Here is a 15695-nt window from a genome sequence, read left to right as displayed (position 1 = left end):
GAGTACTTTTGATTTTGCGTTCATATAATATATAAACAAATGTGTACTATACCAATGTTTAGTATCTTTCTTTCAGCACAGCTTCATCTAGCTCATCTGTCTATTATTTTTTTCACTTTAACCTACTATACCAACACAAAAGGACAAAAAACACAAAAAATATAAAATCTGATTTGAAAAATGTATATAATTTATTGCATAAATAACACAAAGATGCTTAACAAACCTTTCAAAGACTTTAAAAGTGAATATTGGTTCCAGCTAGGTATATAAAATTTAAATTGTAATAAATTAAAACTATAATCAAATATTTGACATAAAAGCAAATCTTTTCATAGGCGTTTTCTCCAGTTTTCTCACCCCCCCGGACCTCCCAGTTTCCACATCTGGTTCAGCTGGGGGTCATTCTCACCCTTACCTGTAATGCTAATGCAGTCTGTGGATTAGAATCCGAAGATTCGGACAGTTTTTTCAGTTTTGAAAAAGAACAAAAACTGACAAAGAAATGGTCAGAAGTATAACGCCCGCCCCACCTCATTTTCATACTTTTATTCACGTTTGTTTACTCCGGTTTCTAAACGTCATATCTCCAGTTGTATTTGCTCTATCAACATAAAAAAAAAAAAAAAAAAAAAAAAAAGAAAAAGAAAAAGAAAAAAAAAGGGAGAGTGTTTCAAGTCCGCACTTTCAAATGCGATTATCCACAGTGGTCTACACGACCAACTTCCGACGCTATGACGTGTTGAAGATGTCATGTGATTCAGTCACAGGGCTGTGACCCTGGACCCCAAAGGGTTAATGAAATGATAAATAAATTGTTTGATCATCTGTGATAATCAGTGTCTCTATAACCTATTCAACTAAAGCAGTGGCACTAAACCACGTCAGCAGTGAAAACCTGCTTTAAACACAGAAGTTAAAACAGATCAATAACAACATCTTCAGTGTGTTGTGTCACTTCCAGTCCCATCTGCAAGTGAAAACACCATCATATAAACCAGAGGTGTCCAACCCTGGTCCTCCAGATCCACTATCCTGCATGTTTTAGATGTATCCCTCTTCCAACACACCTGATTCAAATGATAAGTCGATCATCAAACTGGGCTGAAGCCTGATAACGGCCATCAGGTGTGTTGGAAGAGGGAAATATCTAAAACATGCAGGATAGTAGATCTGGAGGACCAGGGTTGGACACCCCTGTTATAAACACACACGGGTCACAGCGTCCTGACCCGGCAAAACACAAGAGCATCACATCCACGCAAAGTCCACGCCACCATAAATAAAGCAGGAGGCGCCGTAATGCAGGGTAAGTGTTTGTGTGATGACAACATGTGTAACAGCCACAGAGTTCGACCATGAGGGGAAACAGCAGCCAAAAAAACGCACCATGGACGGCGTTTAACTCTGCAGAGCGTTAAAGAGTTCACATAAAACCGGATGAGGACAAACAGACGTCCAACTGGACTCCACAACGTCCAACACTCAGTAAAGCTGCAAACAGACTCCAGTGCATTTTACAGACCAGTATCAGGACTGCTCCACGACTGTTCAATTCTATCACCGGCCACCTTTTCCCATTATTGCAGAAAAATTAAACTCTTTATGTTCTTTAATTTCTGGTTGTTTACATTTTAATGTCAAACCCCCAGGCATAGTCTTCGGTTTCATCACCAGGTGCACAGTTGTCTGAGATGGACTATTTTTTTTTACTGTTTTAATTAATTTAATTACTTTTTCCAGGCCTTGAAAACAACATTTAAAAAGTTCAAGACGTTACTTTTAAAGCACTGATAATAAAAATACATGACTTGAGTTTAAAAACAGACCTCTACATTAATTTACTACTGTATAAGAAGGAAAACAGTGTATTTTTGCTTCTAGTAATCTAAAATTGTGCAAAAATGCAGTGTTTTACATTGAGAACAAAGCCAGAAAGCAGCAGTTAATCCTCCATGTTCAACATTTTTTCCAGGGTTTTTGTCTGAATCCGATAGGTTTGTTCTTCATTAATTTCCTTACAGACTAAACTCAGGGAAACAAAAAGGAGGTGGATTTACAGTCAGTTTTGTCTGAAATTATTCTAATTTGGCCAAAAGGTGAAGACTTTTGACGAGTTTTCTGAACTTTACATGACTTTTTCACGACTGTACAAGCCCGTCGAATGTGTCTGTGTGTGTAATGGGGCTGCAACGACTGGTCAACTACTAAATTAGTCTGTAACTAATTTAGTTGTTTTGGACGAGTTCTGACAAGTTCAAAAAAGTCTTCACCTTTTGACGACTTTTCTGACCTACTAAATCAGTCATTCAGCAGTCCTGCTACTAAATTAGACGACTAAATGACTAATTTAACAGAACATAAAGATGAACCATAAAGTAAAAGTAAAATGAACTCATGTCATGGTGAGTTTGTCCTTATCACAATTCAACTGACAGGTTGTTAGTGACATCATGTAGTTTTGTTTAAGGAAAAATGTTTATTTTATTGCTGCCACTCTTGAGTAATTAGTTGTTTAACAAACGTAGGCACTGGAATTGTTCTGCACAAAATAAACTTTTGTTTAAAGGAAAAAAAAGTATTTTATTGCTGCTGCAATATTTGTTGAATACTGAATTAAATATTTGTTTAACATACTTTGTCATACATTCTAACTGTTGTCACCAAATGTTCTTGTTAAAGGAAAGAAAATGCATTTCATTACTGCAATAAATATTAATAAAAGCCATTGGTTTTTTGCATAATCAAAAAAAAATCTTCCTGCTACCAGCCTGTAGTGTTTTATGTATGCATTTTAGCTGTGTTTTTGTAAATATTTTATTAATGTTAATGTTTTTAGTGTTTTGACTGCCCTGTTTGTTTAATTTTAAGGTTTTTAGCTCCTTTTCCTTCCCCCTCTGAAGGCCCTACCTTTTGCCACAGTTATAAATAAGAATGTTTTCTGAATCTGTGCCTGATTAAATAAAGATTAAATAAAAAAATAACTAAAACACTGTCATAATCTAACTAGCTGAGTATTGAAATAGTCATTAGTTGCAGCCCTAGTGAGTAAAACCATAGGTGTTTGGGTTATTTCATCTTCGTGGGTGACTGTTCAGCTCATCGGTGCTGTTGTGGTACTGTCGTGGTACTGTTGTGGTGCACTTACATGTGGACGTGTGGAGGCTGGAAGCGGCTCTGGTTGATGTTGTAGTGCGTGAAGGCCTGCGTGGGGTTGGAGCTGTACTCGTCCACCGTTATGGTCACTTTGCCATGAGCCATCCTCCCGCCGTTTGGACATGAGACGCCGTTCAGTTCACCGGGGTTCAGCCGCGGGCCGTGCAGCGCTCATCCTTCACAGCCGCTCAACAAGCCGGCCAAGGTCTCCCCCGGCAACGACGGCGGCAGCAGCGGCGGTGGCGGCGGACGCAGCAGCCCGGCCTGCCGACTCGACGACGACACACTGCAGTCTGCACAAACACACACATAAGGCATCAGCATGAGAATCCACCACAGAACAGAACAAAACCTCAAACACTTAAAGACCAGGAAAAAGAAGAAAATGTACTTATTATAGATCATCAAACACAATTTCACTATCAAATATATCTATAGTAATCAATTAATAACTTAATCAATAAAATGTCCCAAAAGCCCCACATGTCTTCAAATGTCCTGTTTGGTCCAAAAGCTGAAGATACTTGAGAACACTGACTTTTAAAATACAGCAAATTTCCTTAAATACCTGAAATTGATCATCAATCTGTGACAACTAATCGATTAATCTTTGCAGCTCGAATCAAAAAGTGTCGAAATGAGAAGAAATACACATGAATGAACAAACAACGAAATGCACAAGAAAAACTTAGCATCGAGTTGATTCTTATTATCTATATTAAAGATTAGAGCTGAAAATAATTATTTACATTCTATGGTGATTGACTGTTTTTTTTAATAGAATGTCAGAATAATCCATAATACAAAGACGCTCAGAGGAAAGAAACATGAAAATATCCACATTTAACAAGAAAAAAAAAGTTATGAAAATGCTTGTGGATAAATTTAATCAGCAACAAACAATCCATGAAACGTGAAAAAACTCGACATGAAAACAGTTAAAATGTGCAAAAACTGAGGACAGCTGTGGCTTGAAGAAGATGAGAAAAGATCATTTTAATCTTGACACTAAAATTTGTTAAAATAGAAAGACTAAAAAAACCTCCACGATTAATGGAGCAGCGACAACTACTCTGAGAATTAATGTGAGGCATTTAAAAAAAAAAAAAGGTAAAAATACTCAGATTGTTTTTGGTTTTTCCTCTTTTGTGACAGTAATTAGACCATGTTTGACTTGATTATTTAAGGGCATCATATTAAACTCAAGACTGGTTGATTAATCAAGTAAATAATCAACGAATTAATCAGCAGCGGAAACAACTGTTAGTGGATCTGATTAAGAGATTTATAACCGTTCAAACTGGAAAACAGTAAAAAAAAAAAAAAAACACAAATAAAACCATCCTAAAAACCAGGCGACAGCTGAAACAGGAGGTTTATCATATAATCAGTATTTAAACCTGGAGCTGAAAATAATTCTTCTCATTCTAGAGCCAGAAGTGTTTTAGTTTGGACTATTTAAAAAAAATCCAGAAGAAAAAGATGTTTAGAGGAGAAATAAACCTGAAAATATCCACATTTTAGAAGCTGCAGAGTCTGAACTGTTGATTAATTTATTAATTAACAGACAATTAATTAATGTTTGTACTGAGGAAAATAAAGTAACATAAAAATAGGATTAAACTGTGCAAAAATGATGATGGTTGTGGCAAAAAGAGCTAAAAACCCCCCCCCAAAAAAACACAATGATAAAGACTTGTCTTTAAGCACAAAAACCAACTCATCAATTAGCCAATTAACTTTGACCTTTAATCACAGACTACTCTGAGAATTAATCTGAGGAATTTAAAAAAAAAAAAGGGAAAATACTCTGATTGCAGGTTCTTAAATACAATTTTTTTTTGTTTTTTCCTCTTTGTGACAGTGATTGGACTGTGTTTGACTTGATTATTTAAGGATGTTGTGTTGAACTCAAGACGTGTTGGTTAATCAAGAAAATAATGGTTCTGATTAGGAGATTTATAAGAATTCTAACAGTACAAAAACACAAATATAGCCATCATTAGGAGTCGGCGACAGCTGAAAGAGGAGGTTTATCTTATTATCAGCATTTAAAACTCGAGCTGCAAATAATAATTCTCATTCTAAAACCAGAGTTGTGTTTTAGTTTGGAGTACTTCAGAAAAATCCAGAAAAAAAAAAAATGTTTAGTGGAGGAATAAACATGAAAATATCCACATTTTAGAACTGTAAAGAGAGTCTGAACTGAAAAAACACTTAAACACTGTCAATTAATTTGTTCATTAATAGATGATCAATTAATGTTTGTGCTGAGGAAAATAAAGCAACATGAAAATATGGTTAAACTGTGCAAAAATGATGATGATTGTGGCTGAAAGAGATAAAAGTAAATGATAAAGACTTTTTTTCAGGCACAAAAACCAGCTCATCGATTAATCAATTAACTCTCACCTTTAATTGACGACTATTCTGAGAATTAACTTGAGGAATTTCAGAAAACATCCTCAGATTGCAGCTTCATAAATGTGAATATTTTCTGGTTTCCTTCCTCCTCTGTGATTAAACTGAATATTTCTTTGAGGACATCATCGTGAACTGAAAGAAACACTGATTTACAGCAAAGTTTTAAGTAAAAGACAAGAAAATAACTGACGGATTAATCAGCCGTGGAAACAATTAGTTGAAGCCAAAGTAAAAAAGATGAAAAATAATTAAATATACCAGCAAATGTTCATATTATCTGCAATAATTACACACATATATATGTCAGATTGATGAGAAAAACCTGCACGAATACACTGAAAGTGTCGGAAAAAAAAAATAACACAGAGCTAAAAATCCCCACGTCGAGTCACAGAAACATCTTTTCATTATTATTCATTATTCTAACGCTCACACACACACAAGCTAAAAATGCAGCTAAAATGTGAGGGGAAAATATGCACAAAACAGAAATAAATTCCTCATCAAAACACTCTAATTAGCACAATGGTAATTTCAGCCAGAGAATAAAATTAGATGAGTTAGAAGCGAGCACAGGACCATGGCTTTAAAAATTAAAACTGTAAATCTGGAAGTGGTGCTGGTGTTTTAATTGCTGCTCAAACCCATTTTATTCCAATGGAAGCTCATATAAGATGTAAAAATGACTGCAGGCGCCGCCGTGGAGGAGTTTATATTAAAGAAACCTGGAAAGAGAAGCTGCACGGTGTCAAAAAAATAACAAACTCTGCATGGAACGGGTCCACAATTAGAGCTAAAGTTGGTGCTGGTGCTGTCGGATCTGAACTGAGGCAGAACTGCTTTTATGCGTCTCAGTAAAAAAAAAAAAAAAAAGCAGCTTAAATAAATAAACGGTGCATGTCCAGAGCTCACTCACCGGCTTCTGGCTGCGTCTCCTCCTCGGCCGACCCCCCCTGACTGACAGGAAAGTGGCCACCGTGGGCTTTTTATACCAGACCTCCTGATGCACCCACTACCACTAACAACAACAACAACAGGATGATAAGAGGAGGGGGGTGGAAAAAAAAACAGCCCCCAATTTTACAAATGTTTCATGCATTTAGGCTGGAAATGAACACATCCACAGCTCCACATGCAGAAAAAAGGAGGGAAAAAAGCACAGTGACTTACAGAATGTGAGTGTTTTTAAACAACCACCAGCGGCCAAACCCACTGACTGATCTAAACTGTTTAATACCTGCTGATCCACTTCTATTATCAATACATAGTGTTAAACGCAATTTGTCATCTTCTACAACACTGATTCACCAGTAAAACCCATGAAAGTGGATGGACACACTTAGTTTTGTGCAATTTTTTGATGTAAACGTCACTTTTTCTTCACTTTTCTCTGTTTTTGTATAATATCATTTGGATTTACTCCGGGCTTTTAAGAAAATCTACACAATCACTGTATCAAATACAAGAAAATATGTAATTTACACTAAAAAAAAAAAAGCAAAACAAAGCAGACGGTGTTGTAATAAATGGCGATAAATCACTTATGAAAGGTTAGATTTGGAGGCAAAATTCATTCTGAAGTCGACACAAAAGTAGTTCAGGGTCTTTAAGGGTTAAGCAAACATCTCCAATTTAGAATAAAAAACTGTCCTATTTCCACAAAAGCATTGATTTATTCTTTCTGGGTCAGCTGAATGCTACCTCCTATTATGTGTGCAATGAATTCAAGTCATAAAGATTTATGCCTCATTTCCAGCAGCAGCAGCAGAAGCAGCTCGACTTTAAGCAACTGGAAAGGAAATGTTCTGCTGTTGGATGCACACATACACAAGTTTGCAAGAAGAAATGCACTTTAAATAAGGCACAACCTGCAACCTGGGGAACTACTGCTGGTTATGTACCCCCCCACCCTACACACACCCCCTCCAACACCCCCCCTCCCCTCCTCCTCTGGCAAATACAGGCCGAAAATCTGATCTGTGTGCAGCATGGTTCAGTGTTCGGTCGGTGTGTGTCTGTCTCTACCTTCTTGCTACTGTAGCAGCGACTAGCAGTGTAGCTTAGCCGCTAAACCTGCCCTGGTCGTGGATGGGGGGGGGGGGTTATATTCTGCACGCCGGAGCCTCGGTTCTAGTCCTTCCTTTTCTCCAGGTCCGTCCGTGAACGTGGAGAGCCGCGCACGGACACGCCACAAAGCTAAGTTCACGAGTGGGAGCCAGCCCCGGTGCAGGAGCAGGGGGCGAAAGGCGAATAAATTGACCCTTTCCGTGTTCGGATCCGCGGTGCGTGCTATGCCCCGCCGCTCGGTGTTAACCCCCCGCACGAAAACAAAAGCTCCGTGCTATCCTGAACTCTGCTCCTGGATCCGGGGGAAAATAGCAGCCAAAGGTGGCGAGTGTCACCGCACCGCCGCGCTAACCTCTGGCTCTTCCCCGTAAATGACAACCGCCTCTTAACCGACGGCTTTGTGTCAGAAACGCCGCTTTCCCTCCCCCGTCTCCCCGCTCTGCCCTCCCTCCCTCCTCGGTTCTCAAAGCAAAAGCAGAAAGGTGGTTCTACCTTCGTCGTGTGGGGCTTTTTGTGCGGGTTTAATCCGGCCGGAGTGGAGTGGAGGAGCGGTGTCGGGTCGGGGTCGCCCTCTACGCGGCGGCGGCGGCGGAGGAGGAGAGGGGACGCGGGTCCATGCGGCAGGCGGCCGGCAGAGGGGCAGCGGGGCGGCGGGCAGCCTGGTAGCGGCCGTCCGGGGAGGCAGCGGCGGGGCTGGGCGTGTAGGGCAGGAACCTTCGACCCGGCGGGACCTTCGGCTGGCTCCTGTGGAAAGAAACCAGACAAGAGAGCGAGGAGGAAGAGAGCCGGAGAGGCGGGCGAGAGCGGCTGACAGACTGCGGGGGGAGAGCGGGCTCGATGCGTCGGTGCGGGAGGGGGGGGGGGCCGGAGTGCAGTGAGTCGGAGCTGCCGCTGGGGTCAGAGAGCAGGAGCGCGCGCAACCCCCCGCCACCTCCCGTGCGCGAGCCCTCAACGGCGGGCACACGCGCGGCGCCACATTGGGAGCGAGCGAGGGAGAGCGCAGTCCCGCGCTCCCACCGGGATGCGTTCATCGACTGTGGGAAATTAGGCGGTTCACAGAAAGCGTGAGAAGTTGGCTGGAAACCGATTCTTTTCGTGTGGATTTTCATATGTTTTCGTACAGCAAAAAAAAAAAAAAAATCTGTCAGGTTTTTTTTTTTTTAGTTTATGTAATCAATATTTCCGCTTTCTGTAACACCTCCAACTACTTTATTTACTTTATTATTAATATATTAAGCAGTCATCATCAATTACGCTATTCATTCATCCTAAACTTCTCATTTACTTTAAATCAAGGCTTTTCGCATAAATAATAAAACTTTACACTTAAACTGATCCAAAAAAAAATTGAACTGTGGCTCTATATAATTAAAATTTGAGTGAATTTGATTGCACTTCATGTAACTTAATCTGAAAACAGAACTAAAACAATTTCTTTAAAGTAAAAAGCTAATTAAAACCACTTGTGCACTTGTAAAACTAGCTGAACTAAACTGAAATGAGAAAATTCTAAGTTATGTGAACTTAATGAACTTAAACTAAACTAATTTAATAAAGTATTATGTACATGTATAGGCTTTGATGTGTTTCATTTATCTGTAGTTACTTCTTCTTTCTATTTATTTGACCCCTTGTATGCTACAGGTTTAGCAACAAGAGCTGATTAAAGTGTTTATAAGATAATCTGATATAAATAGTCAACAGAGGAACCATAACATCATCTGTTGGTTTCTGAAGTTGGTAGTTTGTGATTTTCTACCACCAGGTTGGTCACCAGGTTTTGGAGCCAGAGGTGACCATATTTGGACAAAGGGGGCGAGGCTTCATGGAGTCAGAGGTGAGCTGATGCTGACCGATAGTTTACTGACTCAGTAAAATGTAAAAAATCCTCAAGCACTGAGCTACAAAGTCATTTTACAGTCTTGTTAATGGAACCTGTCAACCACAACTACAGTCAAGTAAATATGTTTTATTAAATAAAGACACGGCCAACATTAAAGCTTCTATTTGTGTTCGCTTTTAAATTTTGGAGGAAAAATTCAAGATAATTCAGATCACATATTAGAGGGTCTTAATAATAGATGAGATCAGAATCATTCCTTATAAAAAAAAAAATTAATTAAAAAAATGACTGACTGTGTTTATAGTGAGAGAGGCAGAGTTTTATTGGAGCCAATCACAGTCACCCCCAGTGGTCATCAGTGGTATTACCCCGCCCCTTGAAGGGAAGACAAGGGGTATTGGTTTTGGTTCAGTTTGTTTGTTTGTTTGTTAAGACTTTAGCAGCAAAACTATTGGTTGAATTCATACCAAATTGGGTTTGTAGATTGTCAGTGACCCAGAATAGATGTCATTACATTTTGGGAAAAATAGGTCAAAGTTTAAATTTTTAATGAATTTTTTAAATCTTTTTTTTTTTTTTTTTTCCTTATGTACTTGTGATGGGCAAGATTTCACATCTGTAGCAGCAAAACTGTTGGTTGAATTCATACCAAATTGGGTTTATAGATTGTTAGTGACTAAGAATAAACGTCATTACATTTTGGGAAAAGTAGGTCGAAGTTCAAATTTTTTATGAATTTTTTAAATCTTCTTTTTTCTCCCATTTACTTATAATGGGCGAAATTTCCCATGTCTATAAAAACATACATTTTGTGTAAATTTACTTCAAACTTGGCACACCACTGCCTGAAAATACAGTTTCAAATATCTCAGTAGTCAGTTCTTATAATATGGAAATAGATTTTAAACTTGCACTGTATAATTTGAGCACAGATTGGTCTGAGCGGGCTGGCACCGCAAAGACCCTTATGAATAAATATGTACGTGATGATCATGATAAACTTTACTTTGAACAACATTCAGTAACAGGCAGAATACTGTTAAAATTGCACTTAATTTTCATTTAGTTGATATTTGTTCAAGTTTTTCACATTTTATTGCTAAACAATAGTTTGTTAATGTAAAAAAAAATTTCATAATTTAATGGAGGGTTTTTTTGCCCTAAAACAAAGAGAAAAAGTTGTAGTTGCCATTATTTATAGGTTATCATGCTATTGTTTACTTCTAAAAACAATCACAATGGACCAAAGTGCTGTACAGAAAGATGAATAAAACCCAAAATAACAGAGTAGAATACAAGAATAGATTAAAAATAAGTAAAAATACAGAAGAATAGATAAAACCTGAATAAAAGACGAAAATACAAGAATAGATTAAAAACATAAAAAGCTGTACTATTAAAAACAACAACAAACAAGAATAATAAACCAATACCAAATAAAACAACTGAATAAAGGCTTGAGCTCACATTGGTCTGTATGTGAAACCTGAACTAAAACTAGTTCAACATCGTTAATTAGTAATATGTTCAGTGTAATTTTTACAGACAGATAGATAGATAGATAGATAGATAGATAGATAGATAGATAGATAGATAGATAGATAGATAGATAGATAGATAGATAGATAGATAGATAGATAGATTTTGTTCTGCTTTCTATCTTTTTTTTTTTTAACTATTAATTAGATATAATTACATACACTTTACCAACCTTCAAAACATTCCCACAACAACCTCAAGAATACATTTTCATCTAATTAGGCCTAATTAACTCTGAAGTTACGGTGTACAACGAGCACCTGAAGGCATCACCGGTCACTTTTCTCCTGTGTTCACTCTGATTCCTACATTCAGCGTTTTTCCTCTGTGTTTGTCTGCTTTTGGCCTTTGAGAAAGATGTTCGACCAATATGTTTACTCGGGGCTACATGGCATCCTCCCATGGCATAATAAACAGCTTATTGATTTTATCCCATGAAACCTCATGCAGAATGCAATATTTTGGCTACTGCACCTTGAACTCAGCACATGCCTTCTAGTTCGTATCCCAGCAGGAATACTGACACTAATTGATTGTCTGGAGGAAGAAAGTGAAGCCTTGACATACCAAAGATGATCTATTTTGTTTGGGTTTTTTTTTTTTTTTGGTTAACACTCTGAATTATTGTTACACCTGAAAGCCACATATGTCGGCTTTGTATCTACGTGAGCATCAGCCAATACTCAAGTTCCCACACTGACATGTTTTATACTAATTCAGTGGAAGTGTTGACCTGGAATATGCATCATAAGATCACAGATGTGTGGGAAAATAGTACAGGAGGTGTTGTAAAATCTATGATTAGAAGACAACGTGGCCCCGTTGGGTTGAGGAGTAAACAATACTAATGAGTACCTGTGGGAGTCCTTCATCCAACCTGAAATGGGGCAGCACACTTTCCAAACTGGGAGAACCCTGCACTCGGATGACTCGGTGTAAAATATTTTTGCTTTTCAATTTTTATTTCCCTAAATTATAAATGACATCTGGCAGGAAGTGTTGACATGTCCCATGTTTACTGACACGTATCATCACATGTTCACCTGTGTTACCCCTTCAGGATTTTTCCTCTGTGCTGACTTTGACTGTTGTTTTGTCCTTTTACTGGATGATCCAACATCTGGAAAATAATCCATTTGACTAATACTGACACATTTATAGTGCTGATGAGTGAGGTACACTGTCCCTGAATAGATAAACAAATAAACTACATCTGCAACCAGTTGGGCTGTAAGAAAATATCGGTTCTGCAATATATCACGATATTTCATTTCACAATACTGTATTGATATTAAAAAGTACTGTATCGATATTTTTAGGTATTTATTCAAATATAGATACTATGGAGGTTCATTTTTGTTTTGTTTTTTTTGGTTTTCTTTTTTGTTTATATTTTATTTATTATTATTTAACACTGTTTTGTTAAATAATGTTAGTTCTTTTGTTGAGATTGAACTAAAATAATGTTCTGATGTTTGTTCTGAACTAATAGAATATGAACATTTGAACAGGATCTTAAACTGTAATGTCTGTAAAGCATCATTTTGAGTTTTAACAGAGGAAAATTTTGTGATATAACATTAGATCCTGTTCTGATCAAATAAAAATGTGTTTAGTATTTGTGCATATTTCTGGTGTAATTCAATTCTTCAAGGAAATAATCATTAAAACAAAAGAAACGAACAAAAAATTGTCTTTTTAACAGTATCATGATATATCGTGAATCGTACCGTGGTCCTAGTGTTGTGATTTGAATCGTATCACAAGGTTCTTGCAAATACACACCCCTAGCAACCAGCTGCCATCACAAACAAACTAACCTGAACCCGACCATCACCAAACAAAGTTCAAGACAAAACTTTATCTTTCTCTTACAAATGGAAGAACATTTCTACCTCGGCTTTATGAAAAAGACACTGAAATCAAAATAATAACATCTTAAAGCAAACGTTTTATTTTACTTACTTAATTTTCACAAAAAAACAAAAAACAAACACATAAATACATGTTGGTTAAATACTGTGATGGATGGTTACCAAAAACCCTCAAGGGGCTTAACAAGTGGCAACCTTAGGATTGTAAAGGTTATTAACAACAGCAATTAAAAATATAGAAAAATATTTGCAAGCTGCACTAAAGTACATTTTCAACCCATGTTTAATCCTTGAAGACCTAGATCTATTTCTGTTTTGGCTTTCATTGATTTTTTTTCTCTGTCATTTTTGTTTTGCAGCCCAGACCCCTGTTAATAATGGATTAACAATGGATTGGATTTTTGCTTTTCAAGGCATCCAAAGTGCTTTACAGTATCATGTTATGTCATGTTAGAAAAGAAACACCTGAATTCAATGTGTCCCAATACTTTAATAATAATAAAAATAATGATAATGATAATTTATCCTCTGCTTTTGCAGTGAAAAGCAGGTATTTTCACGTACTTTATTTATTTATCATGTAGATTTTCATAAAAAGGTCAGAGAAAATGCTAAGGTTGTTACATCAGACCAGAGAAAATGACAGAAAAAGTAACTGTTTCAGCAAAATAAATCATTAGCTGAATACATTGAACCAACCAGACTCTATTCATTTAGATTTTGTTTTATTTTATTTCTTTGTATGTTAGAAAGAAAGAAAGAAAGAAAGAAAGAAAGAAAGAAAGAAAGAAAGAAAGAAAGAAAGAAAGAAAGAATGTTGGTATGTAAATGAGTTCAAACCCAGGGGTCGTACAAGCTGCCATGTTGCTTCCAGTCAAGTCACTGTGATTGGTCGGTATAGCTGTCAATCACCTGTTTATGGCATCAAATAACTTACACAAACAAAATGACTGAAAAGATGATGATCTGAATATCAGCTGATTTGATCATCAGTCTCATGAGATCAATCCAAAGAGTCTAAGTTAATTGGACATGGAGTTTTGACTTTGGTCTAAGTCCATAGAATAACATGGAGGGGGCGGGATCTATGAGCTGTACTGCACCAGTCAGTGAAGACGTTTTAACTGCAGATTAGAAGGGTTCAGTTAATTTTGCCACAAAATCAATTTGGCTCACTTTTGGCTCCAGCGATGGGCAAAACTTTAGCCAACAAAACATACAGGTGAGTTGTGTTTAGATTAAAATATGATTTTACAGCCTATGTTGAAAGCAGTGGATTTCACTGAAAAGGAATGATTTGTAAAAAAAAAAAAAAAAAAGGGATTGTAATTATTACAATAAGAAAAAAAAAATTTTTTTTAAATGAAGAAAATAAACAACACAATGAACCAAAATAAAAAAGATAATGAACAAAATGAAGAGAATAATAAAGGAAATTAACAAAAAAATTATCAAAAAATTTGGGAAAATGATTATTAAAATGACCCAAAAAACTAGTATGTACATCTAATAACACTTTATGATATACATATGTATTGAAAACATCAGCTGACCAACACATTTGACATTTGTTTTACAATTCATCTTGTTAAAGTATATAAGATTTCGCACATTTAATCTCTGATGCAGTTAATTAAAAAAAAAAAATCAGTTTTAGACTAGTGTTAAGTGAAAAAGCATGCAAGAGTTGAACAAATTGAATGTTCAAAAGAAACAAAAATTCATTTAGTCAAAGAGGAAATTATAAACAGATGACTTGTAGAAAACTTGTATAATTTCCTTTGTTTCCACTAAAGGAGAGAAAATGATAAAATGACATTTGTGCACATCCACAGTGATCAGAACCAGTTTAAAGGAAAATGAAAGAATTCATTTGTCAGCGCTCGGCCTGTATCTTTTGCTTCACTGATGGGATTTTTGATGAGAAAGGCTTCATGGGACAGTCAATAATGGACTATCTGAGGGGCTGTGCCACATTTACATGTCGAGGCAGAGGTGGGATTTTCTAATTTTACTGACATGCTTCAATTTCCCGGGCACACACGGGCCCATCATCGCGCCACAACAGCCCTGCGAGTCATTTCCATTTGACTTTTCTCTTATCTGCACCAAAAAAAAAGCGTTTCCATCTAGTAGCCGGCGGGTGTTAATGTGAAAGCTGGGTGGAAATTTTCAGTGGAGAGGCCACATTTAAACATTTGACCAGCGTTTGTTCTGCGACTGCATATAGAAAACTGATGATAGATAGGGGACCAAATGTCACCCAAGAAATGGCTTTTGCTATGAATGTTTTATTCAGCTCCGTGTCGCGACGATCACATTTATACAATAGAAAATGTAAATGTTATGCAGAGTGGAAGGAAAACTATATATTTTATGACCTTCTATAAAAGAGGGTAAATGACTTTCCATCCAAATAAGGCAGAAATGAAACACATCTGTAAAAAAAGGGAAACGGCGGAGCTTTCAGGAGGCAGAGGGTGATATTCACTTAACCCAGCGGCCCAGGCGGTTCACGGGCTTCAACAGGAGCAGATTTACACCGTCCGTCCCGCCTGCCTGGTGTGGATAAATAAAAGTGGAAGCCTGTCTGTCTGAGAGGCCCGTCCACACACAGACAGGTTCTAAATGTTAATGTCATTCAGATTTATGGAGGCAGATAGACGGCTGCACAGGCTGCGCTGGGAGGGGAGATACTGTTTGTGTCATTGAAATGCACACAGACTCAAACGTTTGCCCCTGAGCCCGAAGCCCGGAGGTTTAGAAAAACCAGCACAAAGATGTAAAGAGAT

At 37.3% G+C, this 15695-nt stretch overlaps 1 protein-coding gene across 2 annotated transcripts in view; it reads right to left on the bottom strand.

Annotated features, from left to right (window-relative positions):
* mpped2a (metallophosphoesterase domain containing 2a) overlaps nucleotides 1-8518 on the bottom strand; it is a 106096-nt gene extending 97578 nt beyond the window's left edge. Inside the window, exons 1-2 of one of the 2 annotated variants that reach the window (XM_030130735.1) lie at nucleotides 8140-8518; nucleotides 3149-3449 (exon numbers count right to left, since the gene is read on the bottom strand). In XM_030130735.1, coding sequence (XP_029986595.1) covers nucleotides 3149-3261 — 113 coding nt within the window. In that variant the 5' untranslated portion in view covers nucleotides 3262-3449; nucleotides 8140-8518. Of the gene's footprint in view, nucleotides 1-3148; nucleotides 3450-7605; nucleotides 7723-8139 lie in introns of those variants that run through there. The other variant, XM_030130744.1, reaches the window with a different exon arrangement.
* Nucleotides 8519-15695: the final 7177 nt, after the last annotated feature.

This window comes from Sphaeramia orbicularis, chromosome 3, assembly GCF_902148855.1.
Source record: "Sphaeramia orbicularis chromosome 3, fSphaOr1.1, whole genome shotgun sequence".
Lineage (NCBI taxonomy): Eukaryota > Metazoa > Chordata > Actinopteri > Kurtiformes > Apogonidae > Sphaeramia > Sphaeramia orbicularis.
This window is presented reverse-complemented; position numbering and strand designations above follow the sequence as displayed.